Source organism: Agelaius tricolor, unplaced genomic scaffold (genome assembly GCF_023055355.1).
Source record: "Agelaius tricolor isolate 1412-34295 unplaced genomic scaffold, bAgeTri1.0.p SCAF_6, whole genome shotgun sequence".
NCBI lineage: Eukaryota > Metazoa > Chordata > Aves > Passeriformes > Icteridae > Agelaius > Agelaius tricolor.
Genome location: NW_027269266.1, coordinates 21,296,815 through 21,320,541, shown reverse-complemented (window position 1 = coordinate 21,320,541; position 23,727 = coordinate 21,296,815). Strand labels below are relative to the sequence as shown.

The 23,727-nt window shown below is 37.4% G+C and overlaps 1 protein-coding gene across 1 annotated transcript; it reads left to right on the top strand.

Annotated features, from left to right (window-relative positions):
- Positions 1 to 65: 65 nt before the first annotated feature.
- On the top strand, positions 66 to 23,727 carry PEX1 (peroxisomal biogenesis factor 1). Its single transcript, XM_071428994.1, has 24 exons — positions 66 to 264; positions 1,844 to 1,987; positions 3,861 to 3,944; positions 4,186 to 4,300; positions 4,390 to 5,162; positions 6,510 to 6,629; positions 7,348 to 7,471; positions 7,729 to 7,838; positions 9,026 to 9,126; positions 9,732 to 9,864; positions 10,441 to 10,537; positions 11,617 to 11,787; positions 13,050 to 13,204; positions 14,462 to 14,651; positions 14,847 to 15,013; positions 15,798 to 15,932; positions 16,517 to 16,581; positions 17,395 to 17,537; positions 17,615 to 17,718; positions 18,651 to 18,827; positions 20,364 to 20,594; positions 22,051 to 22,248; positions 22,589 to 22,719; positions 23,381 to 23,727. The coding sequence occupies exons 1-24, from the start codon at positions 145 to 147 to the stop codon at positions 23,463 to 23,465; spliced, it is 3,873 nt and encodes a 1,290-aa protein (XP_071285095.1). The 5' UTR covers positions 66 to 144; the 3' UTR covers positions 23,466 to 23,727.

Genomic DNA, 23,727 nt, shown 5'->3' with positions numbered 1-23,727 from the left:
GAAATGCCGCGCCCGCATTGGCCGGCAGTGGGTTGTACCACTGCCCCGGGGGTGACGGGCATTACCCCCCGCGCCCGCCCCGGGTAGGCGGGCCCGTGCCCGGGCGGAGCGGGCGTGCAGGGCCGGCCGGCGGTGGCGGCGGCCATGTGGGGCTGTGGCGACCCCGGTGGCGCCGCCGCCGCCGCTACCACTGTCCTGAGCGGGACCCGCGACTGCTTCCTGCACCTGCCGCCCGCGCTGGCCTCGCTCCTCCGCCTGCAGCAGGTACCGGGGCGGCGCCGCTCGGGGCCCGGGCGCAGGGACACCTCAGGCAGGCAGGGAGGATTACGTGAGCGCCCCCCCGCATTCTGTCACCATGGCGATACCGAGCCCTCCTCCCTCACGACTCAGCCCCCCCCGCAACCGGGACCCCTCACAGGGAGACGTCGGGGAACCCCTCCTTCCCTCCCTTCCTGCCTGGCCCAGTATCGTCATCAATTCCTAATAAAAGGCGGGAGTTTTTCTTCCCCAACGTGGTCTGGCAGTGTGGGCATCTGCGTCTCTATCATCACTCCCTAATTCATACCAGTTTTCCCCGTACCCTGCTAGCATTAAGCGAATAATGTGTAAATGTTTAATTCAGGTGGGAGAAGAGGTGACAAATCCATGCTTTTTGCTGTACCTCCTTTTTGCTGTACACAAATAAAATATGTCACTATAGAAAGTCATTCCCGTCATGCAGAGCCCTGCTGAAGACGCGGGGTCAGCTCCGGGGAGTGCACCTTACAGTATAAATAATATTTCACACGTGGAAACGGGAGCAGAGACACTGTGTGCCTCTTGTGCCATGCTCGCAGAGCTGAGTGCCAGCAGGACAGGGTGGACAAGGGCAGCAATGAGACCAGAAGGATGCGAGCAAAGCTCAGGAGAGCTGGCACAGCCCCCCTGGGCCGAGCAGGCCTCCCTCGCGTGGGTAACCTCCTGCTCTCAAGGCCAAAAAGGGCATTTCACAACAGGAAAACAACATAGGCGTGTAAAACCTGCCCGTTCACCTTTGGGGTAGTTGTAGGAGGTTAGTGGAATTGGAAGAAATGCGGTATTAAATGTGAGCTTCATTTCAGCTGCAGTTTCTGAATGTTTTATAGATCTGCTGTCAAGAGAGAGAAGAAAGGAGTGCAGTTGCTTTGAAGTCTTACAGTGTCATTCTGTTCACTGTTTGTTATGGTGGACTCCTCCTTTTGTTTAACCTGCTAAATTAAAAGATAGGCTCTCAGAAAACTTGATAGAAATAGTATCTTAAATACATCTCATGAATAAAAATGTTTAAAAGGGGATAAATTATTCCATTCCAAAAGCTGAATCTAATTGCAGAAGATATTAGAAAAGTTCTTCAGTTTGACATCAAAATACATGAGCAGTTCTGAAACAGATTGATTAAATCATTTTTGTCTGAGTTAATGTGATTTTTGACTTATTCTAAATATGTCACAGAAGCACTCTTGGAGACCATGTAAATGTTATAATTTTCATGAAATCAAAGTGTACGTTTATTTATTTTCCTCATTTGGGAAATGCAAACATGCGGTTACACATTTCTGTAAAATATTTTTTGATATCTCATCATGCAGAAGAAAGAAAAAAGAATTAATTTTCCTACTTAAAAATAGTCCATAAAAATGGAAAGCTGTTTAAGAATTTAAACCAGCACTCAGTTCTATGGTGAGAGCTGTGCAAACAAGGTGTAAAATCCAGATAATAGCTTAATTCCTTTGATCTCTCTAATCAAATACGGTTTAGGTTGTCTAGTAGTCATCTCACTTAGATGGTTTTATACCAATTTGTTTTCTTTTCTTAAAACTCATAGGGCCAAGCTGTGAAAATATCCTGTGGTCATCAGCCAGTATTTTTGAGCTGGATGGAAACCAGGCATCGAGGTCACCAGGGTGAAAATATTGCAGAGATTAACAGACATTTGGCAGAGAAACTTGGCATCACAGATGGAGAACAGGTTTGAAGTGCTACCTTAGTTTTCTATTTAAATAAAGATTATATTGGAAGAAAAGTGAAAAGATAATTTTACATGAGTTAGCTATGACCTTGTTTCATGTATTTAGACAGTTTCTTCATTTACCTCTGCTCATGAGAAAAGTTAACTATCATGAAATATCTCGAATATGAAAAGATTGGCTCATCAAACCATTAACATTTGCCTAAACAATGTTAGGATAGGCTTCTGGGTAGGTCTTTGCAGGGCTGTAACAACTATCTTCAGTGACATTAATTTTCAGAAAATGCACTTTTAAGCAATTGAAAAACTTGGAATTGGAATATTTGATTTGGAACTCTTGTAATTTTAAAGTAGCTATTGACTTTCTGCATATTCTTGTTTAACCTACTTGGGGTTTAGACTTTCATCCCTTTTTCACCCCTTCACCATATATCCCTTTCTCTTTGAATAATTGTATTCACCTCTTATGCATATATCTGTCTGTTTATCTGTCTACTCTTTGTACATTCATCTCTTACTCCTGAACACTGTTAAACTTCTCATAAATGACTCTTTCATTGAGCAGAAATTAGAGATGCCCAAGAGGCAGACAGAGTTTTCTGACATGGAACTACTAAAATCACAAAATCAAAGGATTTTTTTTTTTCTATTACTAGGTAGACATTTAACCAAACAAGAATAAAAAAGTACTGCTTTACACAGTGTCATTTTGTAGTATATTCATATTTGCCTATTCTCTTGTATACAAAATTTTGTTCAACATCATAGAAGACCTCAAAGAGTGTGACTCAGAGCAGTGTATTATCTTACTTTGTTTACTTTTTAAACATATTTTCTCTGGAAATTATGTGTCTGTTTGCATAAATTTCCAGTTTAGTAGTTGAGAAACCAGGCATCTACCCTTTTTATTTCTAGCAACTAATAGCCTTCAACAGGAAAGCAATTGACAAAGGAAACCTAAGAAAACCTCACCCAGGTATTGCTGGGAATAATCATCTGTACAGTCAAATAAATACATGATTAAATAATTTCACCATAGTTTTGGATCCAGGAATTACATGTTTGCTGTGTGATCTTCTTTTTGCTGGGCTGGGGAAAAGATATTCCTCTCAATTATCGCTTCAAACTAAGGACATAGAGGATTTCAAAACGGATTGCTACTTTTATAAAAGGTGACCTAACGTAATTCTCTCAGAGAACAGGTAACTAGTTTTATATCAGGAAAAAAATTAGTAACGTTTCTTTGAAAATTAATTGCAAGATGTTGGTTTTTTTTTTTTTTTTTGTCAAATAAAACCTAATGAAACCTTTGGCAAAAATTGACTTTTGAAGTCTGTATTTAATGCATTCTGAAAGACCTAAGCAACAACAGCTTTTACCATTCCTCCTGATTCACATGATACTAAAATTGTTGTGTGGAGATGGGGCTGCTTCCTATGAAACCATTCATTAAGGAGTTGGGCTTGCTTTTCTATTGTACTTTTTTCCTTATTTTCAGCTGGTTCTAAATTTATGCACAAGTGAATTAATTTTTCCAACTTTCTAAAATCCTGGGGACTTAAAAATAAAGATTTAAAAATGGAAAGATGGTGATGTGATCAAGGTGTATTAAAAATGGATTGTTTGTTATCACCTGATAAACTCCTGGTGCTTTTAATATTCACTGCTTATTGATGTCTCTGAGCCTAATGGAATCCATTTCCCATCCATTGAGCATTCATCTGCTTATGAATTACCTGGTGTCTTCAGGATGGTGTGTGTTCCAAGTAGTGAAAACATACAGTGAAGGAGAAGTCAATTTTCTAGTTGAAATAAAGATGGAGGTTTTATATAAAAAATAAGGAGTTAAATATTTTGGTGTTACTTTTGCCAGGTGTTTCTTGAACCCTGTTCCCATGTGTCCTCCTGTCAGCAAGTAGAAGTGGAACCACTCACAGCAGATGATTGGGAAATTCTGGTAATTAAACCCCTTCCATTGTTCGTGTTCTTGTCTTACAGATGGCAGAGATTCTGACTCAAGCAGTTTTTTGCACAATGCCCCATTCCTTTCAGCCTCTAAGGAATACTAAATGTGGTGGAGTTTAGTTGTATTTTATATTTCAAATGGTGTATTAGAGAGAGACATACTTTTTTTTCCTTCAAACAGATGTTAAAAAGATATGCAGTATTTAATTTATAATGGTGTCACATTTCCCCAGGAACTGCACGCTTCCTCCCTTGAAAGACACCTTCTGGACCAGATTCGAGTGGTGTTTCCAGGAGCCATCTTTCCTGTCTGGGTTGAGCAGCACACCCATGTTTACATCAGAATCGGTAAGCAGCGCTCAAGGCTCTCGGAGCACCTCCAGGAAGCTGCTTTGCAGGGGTAGATGCATTCATTGGCATCTTTTGCTCATACTTAGGTACACTTGTGCCAGCAGCCCCATATGGGAGATTAGAGCCATGCACGGAGCTTCTGGTATGTCCCAAAACACATGGACCTGAGGAGGATATCACCAGCACACCTGCCACAGAAAGTGACATCTTGCTCAAAAATTTTGTGAAAAATAACATGGAACAAGAAGAAACATTAAAGGATCCTTTTGCCAAACAACCTTACTTAAAGCCTGGAGCCCTTGAACAGAGTAAGACTGATGCAAACATGACATTTGGCTCAAATGTTCTTCCAAATATATGGAATTTCATAGGGAACATTTTTGCTAATACATCTGAGCAGAAACAGAAGACTTCATGTGATAACGATGAAATGAGCATCTTCAAAGACAAGCTGCTGAACTTAATTCACATGGATTCCATTTTTAGAGTATGCCAGTCCCAGCCTCCCAGCGTACAGAATGTATCCACCACTCATGAATTTCTGAAACACAATGCCGTTCACGTTTTTCCATGGAATTTAGAATATATTGATTTGGATCCAAATCCTGTAGTATCTTATGGGAAAATTAACGAGCTGCTTTCCCCAAGACAGCGTCATCAAGAAGCAAAACAAAATCTGCCACTTGAAAAGCAAAATCATTTGACTAGTACACAAGACAAAAACCCTTCTAATTCTATTAGCGGTGAAGCATCCAGTGAGGGATCTGTTGTTCAAATTGTTTGGAATGGATTTGAAGACCTAAAGAGTGTCCTAGAGTATGGCCATGATGGGGGAGCCCTGCATGCTGGAAGAGTTTGGGTCAGTTTGAGTACACCATATTTTGGGCTATGTATTTTATAATATTTTCTAGTGGATAGTTGTGAACTGGCTACTTAACATGCGGTGTTGGGCTTTATGCTAATCTCTTGAGTTTACTAGAACCAAATACTGTTTGCTAGAGCTGTGTTTTGTACTCATTCTGGACTATATTACTTACCATCATGCTCCAAGGTGTACAGTGTACTCTGGGTTTCTGCACTCTGTAGCATTTTTACGCCAAATGAGGAAAATGCTTCAGCATTTCTGAAGGGAATATATGCTTTCTTCACAGTCTGTGGGTAGCCTTTGTATTAATGAGAAAGTGAAAGTACCTATTTACATACATTCAGCACTTTATTATGTGGCTCTTCATCAGTTAACTCTTTGAAATGTGCATTGACCTAGGGGTCATCAAAGGGTAAAGTAATGGGATGGTGTGTCCTAGTGCTGCATAATGTTTGTGAATCCTTTTATACAGTCTTTAAAATATATATTGAAGATGAATATCCAATAACCAGCTTGTATAATTTAAACTGTTCTAGTTTTCATGTGCCATTTTGCCAGGTGGCACAATTCTGGATATGGAGGTACTGATGTTTCAGCTTGGTCTGATAGAACTACTGCCTGTTCTTTCCTGAAAGCACATGTGGGATCAACAAAAACAAACAAAATGTGCTTCAAATCACCATTTGACTATTTTGACATAATACAATTCTCACCATTCACTCATTGCTGTGTTAAGAATGAGAACAAGAGCCTGCAGTGGTCTTTGCCATGAAATCTTTTGACAGATGTAAAAATTTTCTGAATGCCAGCTATCATAAAGTCTCTCACAGTTAAGAAATATTTATGACATGTTTTCAAATTGGTGTAAGTTTTAAAATAACACAGATTGAAAAGGAGTTTCCTTAAAGGGGCAAACTGACTAGTATGATTTAGGGAGGCTGCATTTTCTGTCTCTCTGCTGCAGGGGTGCTTAGTTTTGGTCTCTGTAATGCTCTATGTATATTTACTTACCCATGTAAAATAATTTTAATCAACAAATGAAATGAAATTGTTGTTTTTCTCCTATACTAAGAGCATTCTTGCAATGTTGTAAGAATTTCTTCTACTTCTTTTTTGAGCTTTTGAGTTTATTAAGTTAGAAGGTCAGCTGTACTGAGCACTTTTACAAATAGGATAAAAGGTAACTAGAAGTGTGCATGTAAGAGTAAGATTTGGATATTACTGTCAATAATTCTCCTAAGGTTCCATTAGTGAAGAAATTGATGTAGTATTATATATGCAATGTTATACCTAGCTTACTTTCTAATGCTTTTTTTTTTGCTTTTATTTTAAATTTTTCAGATTGCAGATGGCTTGAGGAAAAAACTAAATATTGCAATACATTCAACAGTCCGAATTAAGTCAGTTGAATCTATTCCTAAAATTCCTGTATCTCTTACACTGCAACCCAAACAGAACTTAGTGAGTTGATGTTACTGGTAACATACTTGTTCATATATTGGGAAACTGATAATGTTGCTCTGGTCAAACTGGGGGTGGGGGGGTGGGAAGGAGGGCATTGTGTTTATTTATTTTAATTTGTTAGATGATGTTCTCTATAGAAATAATTCCAAAGGATTTTTTGGGGGTATAATTCCTTGTTTTTTCTTTTGACTATGTAAATTTAAATTAATATATTGCTATGATCTACTTAAACAGAGCTTATCTAGTATTTGTATTTTGATTAATGTACTGTGAACAGGGTTCTTTTTTTAGGGAAAGGGTGTATGAGAAAGAGAGGGGTGTAGTGAGCACCTGAGATAAGTCTCAGGTCATTATCAGTGCATATCTTCAAACCCTGAGTCTGAGCAGTGCCCTTAGATCTGGGAAGGCAGATAAGTAAAACAAAAATAGAAGTTTTTTGTCACCCTCATATCAGTGTTCTGAAGGAAAATTCTTTAGAGGTGGTCTAACACTCAGCTGTGGCCATAGCAGGGGCTGCACAGATGTTTTCCCTAGAGCAGTTGATAGAAATGGCATTTGTGGGCAAAATGCTGTTTTCTAAATGAATAAAACTCTTCTTCTTCCATCTCTCTGCTGCTGTAAGAGAAACAAATGCCTCATGCATTGGAAGAAAAAACATTTTTACTTACAAATACCTGGTTTTGTTTTATTTACCTGCTTCCTTTTTCCTATTTAGCATAAAGATATGTGCGAAGATGATGTTAAATGTGCATTCAGTTCTTGGCTGCAGGATTCCACTACTGATGATCACCCATGGATAATGACAAGCACAGACTGTGTACATCTGTCTGTTAAAGAAGGCAAGGATAATACTGTCCTGTCTACTGTGAAATTTACTTAGCCAGTATGCCAGTTAATTTCTGTATACACCTTTTAACATAACTGATACCTCTTCACACTGAAAGTGTAAGCTTGAGTTACCCCTTAATAATGATTAATCTTTTTTAGTCTTTAATTTTGGATTATATTGTAGCAATATTCTAATCTGTCTTATCTTGTGAGGAACAAAAACTCAATGTATTTGGAGTTTTAATAGTTGTTCATTGTGTTTTTACAGGAATAGAGGAGTTTGTCCTTAGTGCAGCGCATCCCGTGCACATTGAAGAAAATAAGTCTGAGAATATTTTTATACTGAGTCCCAGTTTGCTGCAAAAGACAAATATACAAGTAAATATCACATAGTATCAGGTATCAAGTAATTTAAATTGTTATACTTGTTTAAAATGTATTGCATTTTGTATATATTTCAGTTTCCCTTTTAAAGTAAATAATGTCAGTCTATTCATAAAGTTATATCTGCATCCTCTATGTCATTTTGTAGGTTGAGGGTCTGCTGAAATTCCAGGCATGCCATGCTTGTCACTGAGTGTCATAGAGTTTGCACATCAAACTCTCAGAAAAATCAGCTGGAAGAGTCAGTACTGTCCATGTTTGAACATTCTTACACTTATTTGTATATGTACCATCCTTATACATAGTTGTTCTCTCCCCTGGTAACTACCTACCACACTCAGCCTGCCTTTTCTCTGGTATAGTTTGTGTGCCTTCTGTTTCTTCCATATTTAATTTCTCAGGAGAATAAATATTTCTATTTAATATGAGAATTACTGCTTCCATTAGTAATTCCAGTTGATCTACTGCCCATTGCTTTAGGGTTATGATTATAGGAGTAGGATAATGTTTTCTTCATTTTTAAACATGCAGTGAATTTTAATGGAGAATTAAAGGCTATTTCAAATATAACTTACCTGCAAAATTTATAATTGCTGTTAAGAAAATAATAAAATGAGCTTTTTTTTATTAGTACTAAACTATAAGAAGGCTTCTAGAAATTATTCAAGTGACTGAAACGAAGATGAAAGAGTAAAATGCATTTCTTAAGAGCTGTGTCAACTTTCCTGTTCTTACCTGTGACCCTCTGCAACCCCTGTTTGCCTGCCCAGCTTTCCATACTAGCTCCCTGGTGAGCAAGAGGGAAAAATTCATGCCAGGTGCTTTGGCAAGTTACTTTTCACCCAGTCAGATTCCTGATCAATTTCACTATTCTGCCTCATGAGCTCTCCTGCCAGCAGGACGGGGAGAGCTGCATGTAGGGGAGGAGATAGTGGGCTGCACAGTCTGTTATTAACAGCACTTGGCCCAAAATCTAATCTTACATTATTAAATTACTGTCAACACTAGATTGTATTTTGAAAGTAGTTGTATCTCTTCCATTTCTACAATGCACTTTCTTTCAAGCACAGCAAAGCATACATGCAGTGTTATCTTTGCACAAGTCCAGAAATGGCTGGTCACTCTATAGCCTTCTCCTGTAGTTGTATTTCATCTAAAGTCCTAACTCTCCTTTGTTGTAGGTTCTTTTACATCCTCTAAGTAGAAAAGCTGATGATGAAAAGCAGCCACCTATGCCTGATAGAGACAAGAACCTTCCATATCACAAACTAAGTGATTTAGGGTGAGACATTTTTGTAGGAAAAAACATGGGAGGGAATGGGAATGAGAATTAGAAAAAAATAGCATTGGTGGAAAAGCAGACTTCTTGGAAACTATGCCAGATCTAAGCAAAACTGTGCATCTTTGGCTTGTGTCAGTTTTTGCTATTCTAAGTAGCATGAACAAACTTCTACATAGCAGCAAGGGACAGTGGGGTGGTTTTAGCTGGGGTGTTCAAATATACAAAATTTTTAAGTTGCAGTCTGCCAATGCATGCCCTCCAGTAACTTCCACCTGTTTACTTGTTCAGCTGCATTTAATAGTAAGGATCTCAAAGAACTGTAGTTCCTAAAAGTTTTGTTGCAACCATCAGCTGAGGAGAGAAATGCAGAGTGCTGTGGTTATAAGTACAAGGGAAAACAGCAGTGCTGTGTAGCAAATGTGAAGGGATGGGGCAGAGGAGACATGAGAGGCTTGGAGTGTTGTGATAGCGTGCTGTCAGTGCTGGGAAAGGCAACTGAGAATGCAGGCTGTCAGCATTCTAACTCCCCCATAGTGCAAGATTTACTGCCTAGAGTGTGCACTGATGCTACCCCTAGGTCATTTGCTGTTTCCTTTCCCCTACAGAGGAGTGGAAAAATTAGGCACATCTTTATTTGAACACATAAGCCACAGTCTTCTGGGGCGCCCTTTATCTCAAAAGCTGGCTGCTAATGCTGTGGGACTGCGAAGTGGAGGAGTGCTTCTCACAGGAGGAAAGGTACTCACTTCTGCTTTCACCTGCAAACCCTTGCACATTGTTTTCCATGGTTGCAATCTGGTCGACACTAGTTTTCTTTTCATACTTTGCACTGAAGATACTTTTTTCTGAAGAATAAAGAGCAAGCTGAAAAAAAGAGCATTTAACTGAACAGAGATAATTCAGTAAAGTATTATCTCACACACACACACACACACACACTGTGTGCAATCTTCAAATGTATATGTGTGTGTATATATATACACGCATAGGTATTGAAGATTGGTACCAATGCAGTTTTAATAGGGGATTAATCTACTTTATATTATGATAAACACCTCTTGTCCTTGAAGTATTTAAAGGAAAATAAGCATGTAATTTCTCTTGTGTTCTAACATCAAATGGCAGTGGGCTTGATACTGTTACTTGGCTGTTGCCTCTTACAGTGATCCATTTAATACCATATGCCACTGAACCTGAGGAATAAACCCAGTGTGTGTACAGCTTCCCCAGCTTGTTGACTGGTGCATACTGTGACAAAAACACAGAAACACATTGCCTCTGTCAATTTACTTTAGCTCACATTTATTTTTGTAGGGAAGTGGAAAGTCAACATTAGCAAAGGCCATCTGCAAAGAAGCTTTCACTAGACTGGATGCTCATGTAGAAGTAATTGATTGTAAAGCTTTAAGAGGTATGACAATAGTTTATTTTAATCTCAAATCTTTGCTGTACAGTAGAGGCACAGTTATGAAGTTACTGTATTTGGTCTGAATAATTTTTTTAGCGTTTTTGCTGTTTTCACAAGGATGTTTGATGCCCCACAATTACTATCTTCAACAGTCTGATGAAAATACAGCTACTGTAAGTTTATTTCACATTTCCATCAGTTTCTGTCCCACATACCACCAGCAATTCAAACCATGCTTGCCATGCTAATTTCTAATTGTTACAAAATAGGAAGAAGTTGCAAAAATTGAACTGTTTTTTCAGCTGTGCTAGCTGGAACAAATGTTTTGTTAACAAACCGTAAGTGTTAAAGGATCCCTGTACTCAATGAGAGGATAACACAGGCACCAAAGAAGGATCAAATGACCAACTGAAACCTGATTTATGGTGGCATATTTACTAACCTAGTGTATTTGGCATTAGGCATCTAACACTCGTGATTAGAGATGATGAGATGACTCCTTAGGCTTTGTGAGTTCAAAATAATTATTTTACGCGAGGATGGAAGAGCACAAAGGAGACATTTTTCTGCTCTTGCATTTCACTGGGTTTTCTAAATAGTCTTGCTGTTACAAGGGCAGAAAATACTCAACTGTTTTCTTACAGAGCCCTTATATTTCCTCACCTACTCTTTTTGCTTAAATCACTACTTAAGCTGGAGCTCCTTCCACCAGAGAAAAGGGGAAAGATTGATGATGAGCTAGGTCCTTTGCTCTGGAAAATTCTTCCAATTGCAGAATTCTTTAGTAGCTATTTTAGAATGCTGCTAATATTTCTCTGGTTTTAACTGTCTGGAAATTAGACTTGTAGGCTTCTATAGTGGTTAGTAAAAGATGATTAATCTCATTTTAGATTGTGTGGAGCCTTCTAGTACTTTTTTGATTGAAGGTGTGGACTCTCTTCTTTAGTGATTGTTGATTCTGGTTTAATCTTGGTATCTGGATTTATAGATGTGAAGTCAAAATAGACAAAACATTGAACAAGATGTAGTCACTCTGATTTTTTCCTGATATTTTGTGTCATTCTAATAGTATTTTGTTTTAGGAAAAAGATTAGTAAACATAAGGAAACATGTGGAAGAAGCTTTTTTAGAGGCAGCATGGAGACAACCATCCATTCTTCTGATGGATGATCTTGATCACATTGTCGGAGTACCTTCTACACCAGAGCATGAGAACAGCCCTGAAACTGTTCAGAGCAATAGACTTGCTTATGGTAATACTGTTCTGCCTTTGTCTAGATAGAAATATAATGCAACTTAGAGTTTCTTACCACTTGAGTTGTACTGTCCTACCTGAACAATTCTGTCTGTATCATTATTGCCTCTGGACCATGTGATATTCAGGCAGAGACTCACAAATTATGGTATGTAGGCATTTGTTGATCCCTAGCTGAATCAAAATAATGCACTCTGGATCTTGGAGTAGTCCTTGCCAATGTGCATCCACCACTGCTGCTGGTAATGCCTGTTGTCAGTACCACTGCCAGTGCTTGAGGCTTCTCTGTTCTTTTTCTTATTACTTATACAGCCAAGTAGTTGCAATTGAGTACAAACTGCAGCTAAACCTTTAACTGATCATTTCTGATAAATTGATTTTTTGTTTTCCATAATTATTATTTATAATTACAGTGATACATCAATTTGATACTTACTGATGTTGAGAACCAGCTAATTTTAGATGAGTACCATCTTCTTTATCATCCTACTTAGTATACATTGTAGAACTTCTGTTTTACAATGTAACAAATCACAAATGTTAAAAGCAAGATTATCAGCTGTAGTTTGACATCCTGTATATGGTTCCCTTTTATTCCTGAAAGTCTAGACAATGCTAAGTTGCAAATTAAATCTAAATAACCAAGGTTAATAAAGCCATAGCCTTCCATTTCTTAGCACAGTTTGAGGGAGTTAGAATAATTTTTACTGAAATACTTCTGAAAATCAGAAAATCTTACTATAATTTCTTCCTAAAAATGTGCTAAGTTACATGCAGAATTGTTTGGTTTTCTTACTACTTTTACTTAAAGGTGTAATGCATACAACAGAGCTTTAGAGTTTTAAAGATTTTTTTCTTGATTATCTACCTTGCATCCTTATTTTTTTTTTTTTACTTTTATGTAATACCTTTCTCCTGGAGTGCTTATTTTCTAGGTTTAAGATCTAGGTTTTTTTCCTATAACTTTTTTTTTTTGTTTGCATGGAGGGAGTAATAGCACACAAAAATAGATGCCATTGGTGACATTACAAAATCAGCTTTTAAAAAGCACTTCTGATGGCATTTTCTTAAAGGAATGTGCTGTCCTAGAGAGAATCACTTTTTCTTTTTTATTTTTTCGTTTAAAAAAACAACTGTAAACATGGGAATAAAAATAATATGTTACAAAGCTGTTGTATTTTGTGTGCACTAATGCTGCCCTCCAGGTTAGGGTTATTTTTGTTCTTTTGCAATTCATGGAGCAATATCTTCTGTGTTTAGTTTTGAAAGATCTGATGAAAGAAGTTATTTCCATGGGGAGTTTGATTGCATTAATTGCCACGAGTCAGTCTGAACATTCCCTTCATCCTTCCCTGGTTTCAGCACAAGGAACTCATGTATTTCAGTGCTTCAAATGTATCCGATCTCCAGATCAGGTAAATTCAAATAAAAATGCTTAAAATGTTGTTTGCCTTCTCAGCAGCCTCAAATATGATGCTGGAACAGCTGCAGAAATAGTAGGTTATACCTGAAGATGAGAAAAAAAATCTGGAAATCTTAGAAGTTCTTGCATGATACTTAAGTACCTCAGAATCTGTCATTATAAAGTTAAAAAAAGTAAGAGTAATCCAGTAAAAACTCAGATTTGGCACAGTTGGCCCCACTCTTCAGTGGTAAGAGAAGGGCGTATTCAGAGGGCGTTTTAGTTCAACATGAAACAAGTCAGGTTCTCTAACACAGGTGAGATATGCATGTCTCCTTGTTACCTCCAAGGGGATGCTGAAGGAGCAGCTTTGTAAAACATGTAAGTCATCCAGTTAGAGAAATGAAGTTAAATGTGTGGTTTTTCACAGCTTAGTGAAATAAGTATGTCCCTAGCACATGCATTTTAAAATTGTTATTAAAACTAAATGTTAATTTGATGGGACAATTTTAGGTTTGTTTCCATATTAATACTATTCCTCTACTTTTGAACATAGTCCATTTTGAAAAAAAAAATTGATAGAGAGAAGAATGAACAGTATTAACTTTCGTGCAGGAGAAAGCAGATACTTTGAATCCCCTAATGACTTATTTGTATTTAGCATGAGTTGTTGCTGTCTGTGTGTCTTCAGTCACAGGCCAGCTGTTAAAAGCCACTCAGGAGGGGATGCTGTGTTAGATGCAGTTTAACTTTCTCCCACTTCCTGCAAGTCTGCTTTTATTGTTTTTAATACTAATACTGAAATTAAGGATGAATCAAGATCTCAAAAGATACCCTATTACTTGAAGTTTTTTTATCTAGCACAATATATTGCATCTCAAACATATTCTTTGCTCATGGTGACAAAAATAAATGTGTTCTTTTTCCTGTGAAACAGAAAAAAAGGATGTAAAACAGTAGAATCTGGGGAGAGAGGGATGTTTCATTATTAATGTTGAATTTAAAGTAGCTCTGGTGAGGTGAATATTTAAAGTTATAAAATGGGTGAGTTTATTGAAGTGCACCTGAAGCACTAGCATTTGTTTATATTTCTTAGGTTTGGTTATTTAAAGGGTTGGTGTTGTGCAAATATTTAAGGAAATTTTACTAAGTCATACCTGTTTTACTCCTTGAATTCCTGAACTCCATATAAACACTCGATAAAAAACTCCATATAAAAACTCCATATAGTAAACTCAATACATATTTGCTGCACAATTCTGTTTTTCAGAAGCAAAGATATGAAGTGCTGTATTCCATTATAAAGAAGAAACTGAATTCTGATCCAAAGGACTTTTCTGATCTTGACCTCCAGTGTATTGCAAAGGAAACAGAAGGTTTTGTTGCTAGAGATTTTGCTATGCTGGTGGATCGTGCCATTCATACCTGTGCTGCTAACCAGAATGCATCAGATAATGGTGGTATGTTGACAACAAAATCTCTTCATTTATAGTCTTACTTCTGTTATCCAGAATGCAGAAAGAAACTCCCAGGTTTTATATTTTATGTTTAAAGTTTCTTTAATTGTTGAGTATTGTAAGGAGTTTGTTACTGGCAGCCTGTTTGTTTGGGGTTTTTTCAGGATTTTTTTTTTCTTTGTTTTTTTTTTTAAGCAGATTTGAACCTGTCAACTGTGGATTTTCAAACAGCTCTAAAAGATTTTACTCCATTAGCTCTGAGAAATGTCAACCTTCATAAACCTAAAGACCTTGGCTGGGACAAGATTGGTGGCTTAAAAGATGTGAAGCAAATGCTCAGGGATACCATCCTGTTACCTGCAAAGGTACTAAGTTCCTTTAAATTAGTTACTTGAATTTTGCACATAATGTTAGTAGGGAAGAATTATTTTTTAAGGTTTGGAAAGTGTTGGATAGAAAGATGACAGGCATGATTTTGTAGCTTTCCAAACTTCAACTGTCTTCAGCTACTAGAAAACACTTTCTCCTTCCCCTTCTCTCTTCCAAATACAAAAGGCAATGGCTGAGCTTTGCTACAGAGCAAGTGTTGCTCTACAATATTGGAGTATTGCCATACTTGCTTGCAGGGCTTGTGATTAGGCTCTGTAAAGACAACATTTCCAGCTGGTTTCTACAGTGCTTTTGCTAGAGGAGTATTTTCTTTCAGATGAATGCCAATCCATCAGTCTCATTTTACTTTGGCCTTTCTGTCTTGCTTAAAACTTGAATGTTGAGATGAGTCACTGAGCATTGACTCTTCAGAGAAATGACTGAATGGTATATTTGATCATATCATTCAGCAATTAAAGCAGGAATTTAGAGCTACTAGTGTATGGAGAATATAAAGCTCTAGTCCATCCCTATTCCGGTCTGTTTCCTCTTGGTAGAAAATCCCCCTTGTTTGTATTTTAGGTACCTGTTACACCTAGGAATCTAGTTCAGGCCCAGGTAAACTAAAAGCAGTCCAAATGAGCTCTTGGGATAATACTGGGAATATAATAAATCAGATGCATTCTCTTTAGACAAAAATCATCACTAGTCAGTGATGTTCCAGTACGTTACAGAATACTTGCTTATTTTAGAATATATCACATTGAAACTCTTTTCCAGTATCCAGAATTATTTGCAAACCTACCCATACGGCAGAGATCAGGAGTTTTGCTGTATGGAGCACCTGGAACAGGAAAAACACTGTTGGCAGGAGTGGTTGCAAGAGAGAGTGGAATGAATTTCATCAGCATCAAGGTAGCAACAGTTTAAGCTTAATTGATTCATTTTATTAATTGAATGAAATCACTTTACATAATGCTTGAAACTATGTGCTTGTGAGGGCAAAATAGCACAATAAGAAACTCACATATAAGTGAGTCTCTGGATATACCTCTGGATATCTGATTCCTGGAACTTCACAGTTTTATTACTGAGATTTTTTTTTGTATACTTATTCATTAGGCAGAATTACAAAATTTAATTAGGTGTTCTTAGTTTCTCTTTTTTTTTGTGAAAAGATCCCAGATTTTGATTCCACTGGACAGTGAAATTGAGCAATATATTTTAAATATTTTTAAAATACAGTGTAAACCTTTGCCTTGAGATAATGTAACACGTGTTCTGTTACGGTACAACAATGGAAATTATTACTTTTAAATAAGTTGAAATGCTTGAAAAGTTCTGGATTATCTAGACCCCTTGGCTCTTCTGTTCAGAGATGACACTGTCTTGGTTGCAAGAAAATTCAGTCTAGTACACAAAGTATATGCTGATGTTGGATTACACATTACAACTAAGAAACATGTCATGAGTATTGTTTTCTGATTATATCTTTTTAGGGACCAGAACTGCTCAGCAAATACATTGGAGCAAGTGAACAAGCAGTTCGAGATATATTTAACAGGTTTGTTTTGTAAAGATTTGTGATCTATACATTTCACTGGTTGAAGCAGAAATAAATAATTTTGTTGTCTGAGAAGGCATCAGATCATAAAAGCATCTGAAATAATCAGTTGTGCTGAACCAGATGGGTGTATCTTGGCAGATTCAACCTGGCCATCATTGTTAAAGAACTGCCCATTTTGGCTCCAGTGAGGACTGTGCTTTTGAAGCTGAACTCCCAGTTCTCTCCAGCTACGGTGCATTGGTTCACATCATAGAATTATCTTGGAAAACACATCCTGAATTCCTTTCAGATGTTTCCAGAAGATAGTACTCCAGTTGACTGTACTCCATGTAGTAATGCACACTCAATACCTAGGGTCATATTAAACTTGGTATTCAAGTCCTCAATACCAGTAGTTCTTTTTTACAGATGTGCTCTTACTGGCCCTCAGTGCTCCCTAATGCTAACATATCCTACATAGCCTCTGCTTCTCAACTCATCACGTAGCAGTCTTTTTGTTAGCTGTCTGTAAGCCAAGAACTCATCTGCAGGGATTGAATTTTAGAGCTTTCATGTATATTAATATGACAGTTGAGCACTTAGAAATGATAAAGTGAGTGCTAAGTATGTCATAAAAATGAGCAGTGATTCTATTGCAGCCCAGTTTTCAGAACCTCCTAAATTTTACAGAAAGCAGATTTTCTATTCTGTCATTAAATACAACTGTTCTCTGAAGCAAAAAGCAATTACCTTCAATATTTCTAAGCAATTCTACCATTGAATGAAACTTTGACAGAAAAATAAGTATTGCTCATTTTTTTTCCATTTTAGAGCTCAGGCAGCTAAGCCTTGTATTGTTTTCTTTGATGAGTTTGATTCTATTGCTCCTCGCCGAGGCCACGACAACACAGGAGTCACCGACCGAGTGGTTAACCAGCTGTTGACTCAGTTAGATGGTGTGGAAGGCCTGCAAGGTACCAATTCACCTGTGTGCTCCTGTTTATGCAGAAGTTAAGCAGATGCTAATGGCATTTTTCTGCACTTTCCTAAGGAGTTTATGTGCTAGCTGCTACCAGTCGCCCGGATTTGATTGACCCTGCTTTGTTAAGGCCAGGTCGACTGGATAAATGCCTGTACTGTCCACCTCCTGATCAGGTGAGGAAACAAATAATTTCATGTGAGAGGCAAGGAAAAAAACAGACTAAGGGGTTTTATTCTCCTTTTCTTTATATGTAGTAGCATTTCAAACTTGGAAAAAGTGGACTTGATTTCCCAGCTCCAGTTATACAAGAGGATAAATTCACTGATTTTAATGTCAGTGTGTTCGCATAAAACTAGGGAAAGAAAAGGTGTTTAGCACAGTCTTCTGGATCAAGTCATATCCTGTGGATCTAGCTGATTTTAAAAAAAATAGGGAACTAATTTGCAGAAAGAAACTGGATGCAGTGTAGTGTGTATAATGTTCTCCACCTTACTTTGAAGTATCAATCCAGTGGACTTGCCATTTGCTTAAACCATATCCAGTCCTCAGAGGTTGTACAATGTGTGTTGCCAATTCCCCATTTTATGAGAAAATATTAGCACTACTTATTTTCAGATTAGTTCATACATTTAATAAATACCACCACATCATTTCATTCTGAAACACATATGATCATCCTGTGCCACCTTCTTTTTTTTCCTTTTTTTTCTTTTTCCTTTTTTTTTTTTCTTTTTTCCCCCCCCCTTTTTTTTCTATTTTAAAGATCTGGTTTAGAGTAAGATCATTCAGATAAACAGAAGCATTTCACTTTCATCATACTTTTCTTTACAAAAGGACATATCAGGAGCAGAGCTCACCTTCATATTTTTATGTATTTCATATATAAAATCCCAGATATTGACTCAATATATTAGAGAAGTATATTCTCTGTATACTACATTTGGTTAAGGTAGTATCTTTCTAGTATTAGGGCAGTATCTTCTTGAAAAAAGATCCTCCCTCCCTCAGAGAGGAAGTGACTGGTGACAGGGCCAAAGCACCATCTAGCAGTCAGGACAAGGAAGATAACAGGTTGCTTTACTGGCTTTTTTTTCCTTTTTTCCAGAATTCACGCTATGAAATCTTAAAAGCTCTCAGTCATTCCCTGTCTTTGGCAAATGATGTGGACTTTCAGGATTTGGCAGCAAAAACAGAACAGTTCACCGGGGCTGACCTAAAAGCTTTATTGTACAATGCCCAATTAGAGGCAATCCATACTAATTTAAATTTAGGTTTAACACAGGTAAATAAAACTAATATAAAAGAAGTCTCTCCTGTTTATTTTTATGTTGATATGTTTGAAAGAGTTAATTGTATCAATGGGGATTTTTAGCTAAATTATATTTTCTTATATTTTTATACAGAGCATTAACATTTTAAAATGTTTGCAGAAAAATACAAGAATAATGTAATGAATTGGTTTAAATACTTCTTAAACATGAGGTTGTTCTCATTTAATGATAGGTATTTATTGTTAAATAGATACATGTAAGCCCAAATGTGTTCATCACTGTTGTGAGGAGGGATTGACAGGAGGGATCCCACACTGAATTTCTTAGGAGCAGGTAGCAAATTCAGTTTTGAGATGGCACATTTTAGATGATGGAGGAAATGGGAAATTTGTGAATTTGGGGGAGTTGTTCCAGCAGATTGGGTTTGACTGAGGTCAGGAGAAAAGTGGCAAGAGGATGGCAATACTGAAATGGCCAACTCTGCCTCATCTTCCAGGTAACAACTGGTACTTGAACTTCCAAAGTACAGGATTCCACCCTTGGTTTGTACCCTTCATGTCACTCACTGGCAGATCCTTCCTCTTTTAGCCTCTGTTCAGCCACCTCTGCTCACGTTTTTAATGCCTCTGGTTCTAGCTGGAAAGGAGCAGGCATGGCCTCCACTACTATGTGGCCAAATGGAAGGGTTGGGTCAGGGGTGCACAATGAAGGAGACCCTCTTGAATTCTTTTTGCCCTAGCTGTTACCAAGGAATTGGGCTCTGAAGATGTGACTCTTAGTATTGAGAGTGTCTTCCCTAACACTCCCTTCACTTGTAGCATCAGCAAGTACTTGATACCTCATGATTATCCATTACAGGAAGAGGTTGTTGTCTCAAGCAATGGTGTCCAGAGTGGTGTGCACACACCCCAGAGAAAGCACAAGGCAGTCCATTGATGTGCAGGAGGAAAATATTAGAGCTTCAGTGGTACATGTATAATTTACAAATAATACCCATTTGCTTGGTAGAGTGTGCTCAGAAATTTTTGACTGATAGAGACCATCGGAGAGGTTTGCAGACACCAGTTTAAAGCAGCAGTTCTGATTTCCACGTCAGTATTTAAAGTGTATTGGCTATAGACTAAAAACTAGTACAGCAGTTAGGCACTATAAAAGTAGACTCACTTCAGCCTCCTAGAGCATTTTACACAAGATACTAATTTGCTTGGCAGGTAAAGTAGAGACAGAAGTGGTGCAGTTCTATAACACGGCACATGCATGAAGTTTCCCAATGCTTGCTGTTACTGAGAGTGTGAGGCAGTGGAAACAATAAAACCTTAAAATTACCTCCTGAAACTATTTTTCTAGCATGAAGACAGAAAGTTCTTAAAGGTATTAGATTTTCTCAGCAAAATATTTAGAAATATACTCCTAGAGAAAGACAGATTACTACTAGAGTCAAAAGTAAATTGATGCTCTCATTTGCACTGTATATCAAATCTTTTAATGTATTTCTGATTGTAGTTTGTCATGAGTTAACTCTTGTAATGTTCTGGTTTTTGTTACAGGATTTTGGATCTAGTTCTGATAGTGACTTCAGTCTCTCTTCCATGGTTTTTCTAAATCACAGCAGTGGCTCAGATGATTCAGCAACAGATGGAGAAGCAGGGCTAGAGCACTCTCTTATTTCTTTAGATATGTCTGACTTGCTTCCTGAAGATCCAAGGTCCAACATGTATCGTCTTTATTTTGGAAGCTCTTATGAATCAGACCTGGGGAATGGAACTCCTTCAGAATTGGTAAATTATTCACTTAATGTTTTGAATTTTCTAAATATTATTAGTTGAGAAGCAGAAAAAACATACCATTTGCCTGGTTCTGTTTATAAATACAATTATATTGCTTTGACCTTCAGACTGTCTTCAGATTATACTTAGTAGTCCACAGTGAGGAAGGGAATGGAAGGACATGATCTGAGAAAATACAATATGGACTTCTCTGCAACCTTGCAGGAGTTTAAAGTCAAAATCACAAAATACTGCTTAATACCCTATAATTAAGCAAATTGCTTTCATGTTAGATTTTACTCTCTGGTCAAGTGCCTTGTTCCCTTCCGAAGTTCTTCCAAACACTAAAATAAGTTCTTGACTTTCTGGTGGTTGGTTTGCTTGGTTTTTTTTTAACTTAGTTTTATTGCTAAAGAGTGACAACCCAGCTTTCAAGAATTAAGTTACAGTCTCAAGAATCAATCAACCTTTTTCGGTTCCCAACAAAACGTGCATTAATAGAATAGTCAGACCATGGAATTGTGAAAAAGAACAGAACTAAACCTTAACTTCTATCATTGTCTTTAAGCAGAATTCCTGATGTTGCATCATGTTGCACATAAAGCAGCATGTTCTCTGGCCAGTTTGCAGGTAGGGATGTGCAGGTTGGCTGCCCAGCACCTGCACAGTGATCAGCTCATCTCTTGGCTGGCAAGTCAGCAGAACAGGGTTTGCTGCCTCTGAGCTCCTTACAGTAAGCACACAATTTCAGAGTTTGTGTGTGATCTGTAGGAAACTCATTATCAAAATTAATTTCAATCTGTTGTAGAACTGTTACTACAAGTAGTAATCAAAGTTCTTAGTCTCTTGTTTTCAAAACTGTCTTGCATTGATTCTTAAAGCCAAAAATAACTTTGACATTAGAGAACTACTGACTGCTAAGGTGCTTTGGTATATTTTATCTTGTGTTATGGGTGATAGTGTTCGATTAATGTAACTTTAAAGACTTAGTTTTCCTCTGACTGTGAAAATTCTTCAGCAAGGATTCTACACAAGGACTTTGACCTCTTGAAGTTGTTGAATTAGAAAGGGACTTACTTATCAAATGCACAGGGAATTTGGAGGTGGTGAATATTTAAATTCCAAAGCTACTTGTCCAGATTTCAGAACCACTGATTTTCCTAAGTAATTAAAGCAATGGACTTTGCAGACTTTTATTCTTTTTCAGATGGGCCATTACAAAAACAGTTACATATTTTCCAGATGTGAAACACTTCATTTTCAAATTTGGCCTTTTGCCCAAACACTTTGGCATATTAACTTAAATCTTTCTGTTCAAAAAATTTCATATGTAATATATTTTAAAGAGAAAGCACTCTTTTTGCCAGTGGAGGCAAGCTTATATTGAATTGTAGGCTAATTCCTAATAATGGAGTTGCTCCTTTGGGTCCATAATGAGTTAATGTATTTCCTCTTGTGATTAATTTAGAGCTCTTTGTGTTTGTCTGGTCCAAACTCCATGACTTACGACTTCACCAGCATCACTCAGAGAGATGTTGCATCCTCACAGCCTGCAATGCTTAGAACAGCTTCTCAAGAAGGCTCCCTGGAGAACCAGGAGCAGCAAGCAGAGCACCTGAGGACAGAAATCAATGCTAGCAAGGCCAATTACAGAAGCAAGAATGGAGTATGGCACTTTTAAAAATTATTATTTAGTCTTAATGCTTTTCTGTTATTTTTCCACACTTCTTGGTATTTCAGTAAATAACTTCTGCAATAATATTAAATACTGTGTAATGAAAGTAGCAAAGATAAGTGATACTTAATTTGAGGAAAATAAGCCGGATGTTAGCATTCATGTAATTCAACAGTTATTTCTGTTATTTATTAATATGGAGGGGGGAAAGTTGTGACTGTTTTTTAATGCATTTGTCTGCACATGTAATGGGAGGTTCCATAGTTAATGATATTGATGGCACTGTGTTTCTGTAGAAATGTTTCATTGTCTGCTCATGGCTCTTTTCAAGGAGGACAGCACCCTTAATCAGTCAGTGCTTCCCAAGACCACTGTAACTGTCACCCAGTCTCACCTGATGACTGCTCTGCAGGGTATGAGACCATCCATTAGTCAGGACGACTGGAAGCATTTTACTGAATTGTAAGTATTTTCTTGTTAATTTTGAATTCAGTGGAGATGTGGTCTTACCACATTCCTTATACATCAGAAACACAATAATTTAAAATAAATGTGGGGACTGGCAGCAGATAGCTGATAGCTTTTGACAGCAGTTTTTTAAGAAATATTAAGTTACATAGTGAGAAAGAGAAACTATTTTACCAGTGAATTGTCTTATTCTTGTAGGACCTAGAAATAACAGACCAGGACTCCCTAATATTATGTTAAGAGCTATAACAGTACAAAGAGGATCTTTAGGTTCTAGGTCTTTCCTGCTTCCACTTAGTAGTAGCTCCTTGTATTTTCAAATGGCTGGAGTTTGGCCCTCTGTAGTGATCTTTGTAGCTGCTGTGTTTGGGAAAGGCAATAATCTGTAGAAGTATAAACATACTAAAAAGGAGAATGTGTCTCCTTGGACTTGGAGACCAAAAGCTGGGAAAAAAACCAAAGGAAGCAGGGCAGAGAGTTCTCTGAATTAGGTGTGTGGGTGATAACTCTCCAGGTCCCCAGGTCTGAGGAGACAGGTATTTTTCATTTACTTGAACATCTGGAGTTCTGTGGTGCATTAATATGCATCTGAAGAGGCAGACACAAAACCCCACATTTCACAAGAATTTGCTAATGTCTTTTTTTTTATTTCCAGGTATGATAATTTTCAGAATCCCAAGAAGAGGAAAGTACAGATTGGTGCAACATTCAGACCAGGACAAAAAATTACTCTAGCTTAGTGATTTGTATTTGCTTGTAATTGCTAAACTGTAACTGGAAATGACAGATGTGATTAAATCAGATTATTTATATTCATATAGATTTATTAATGCAGCAGTTGAAGATAAGTTTCTTTTAAACTAATATGCTGTAAAATTATGTCACATTTTACTTTGAAGAAAATTGTCCTCCTTTAGATTGATATTAAATTTTTTGAGAGAACATTGATTATGTTCTGTCCACTTGTTTATCATATAAACTTTTAAATTTTGTTTTTTATCA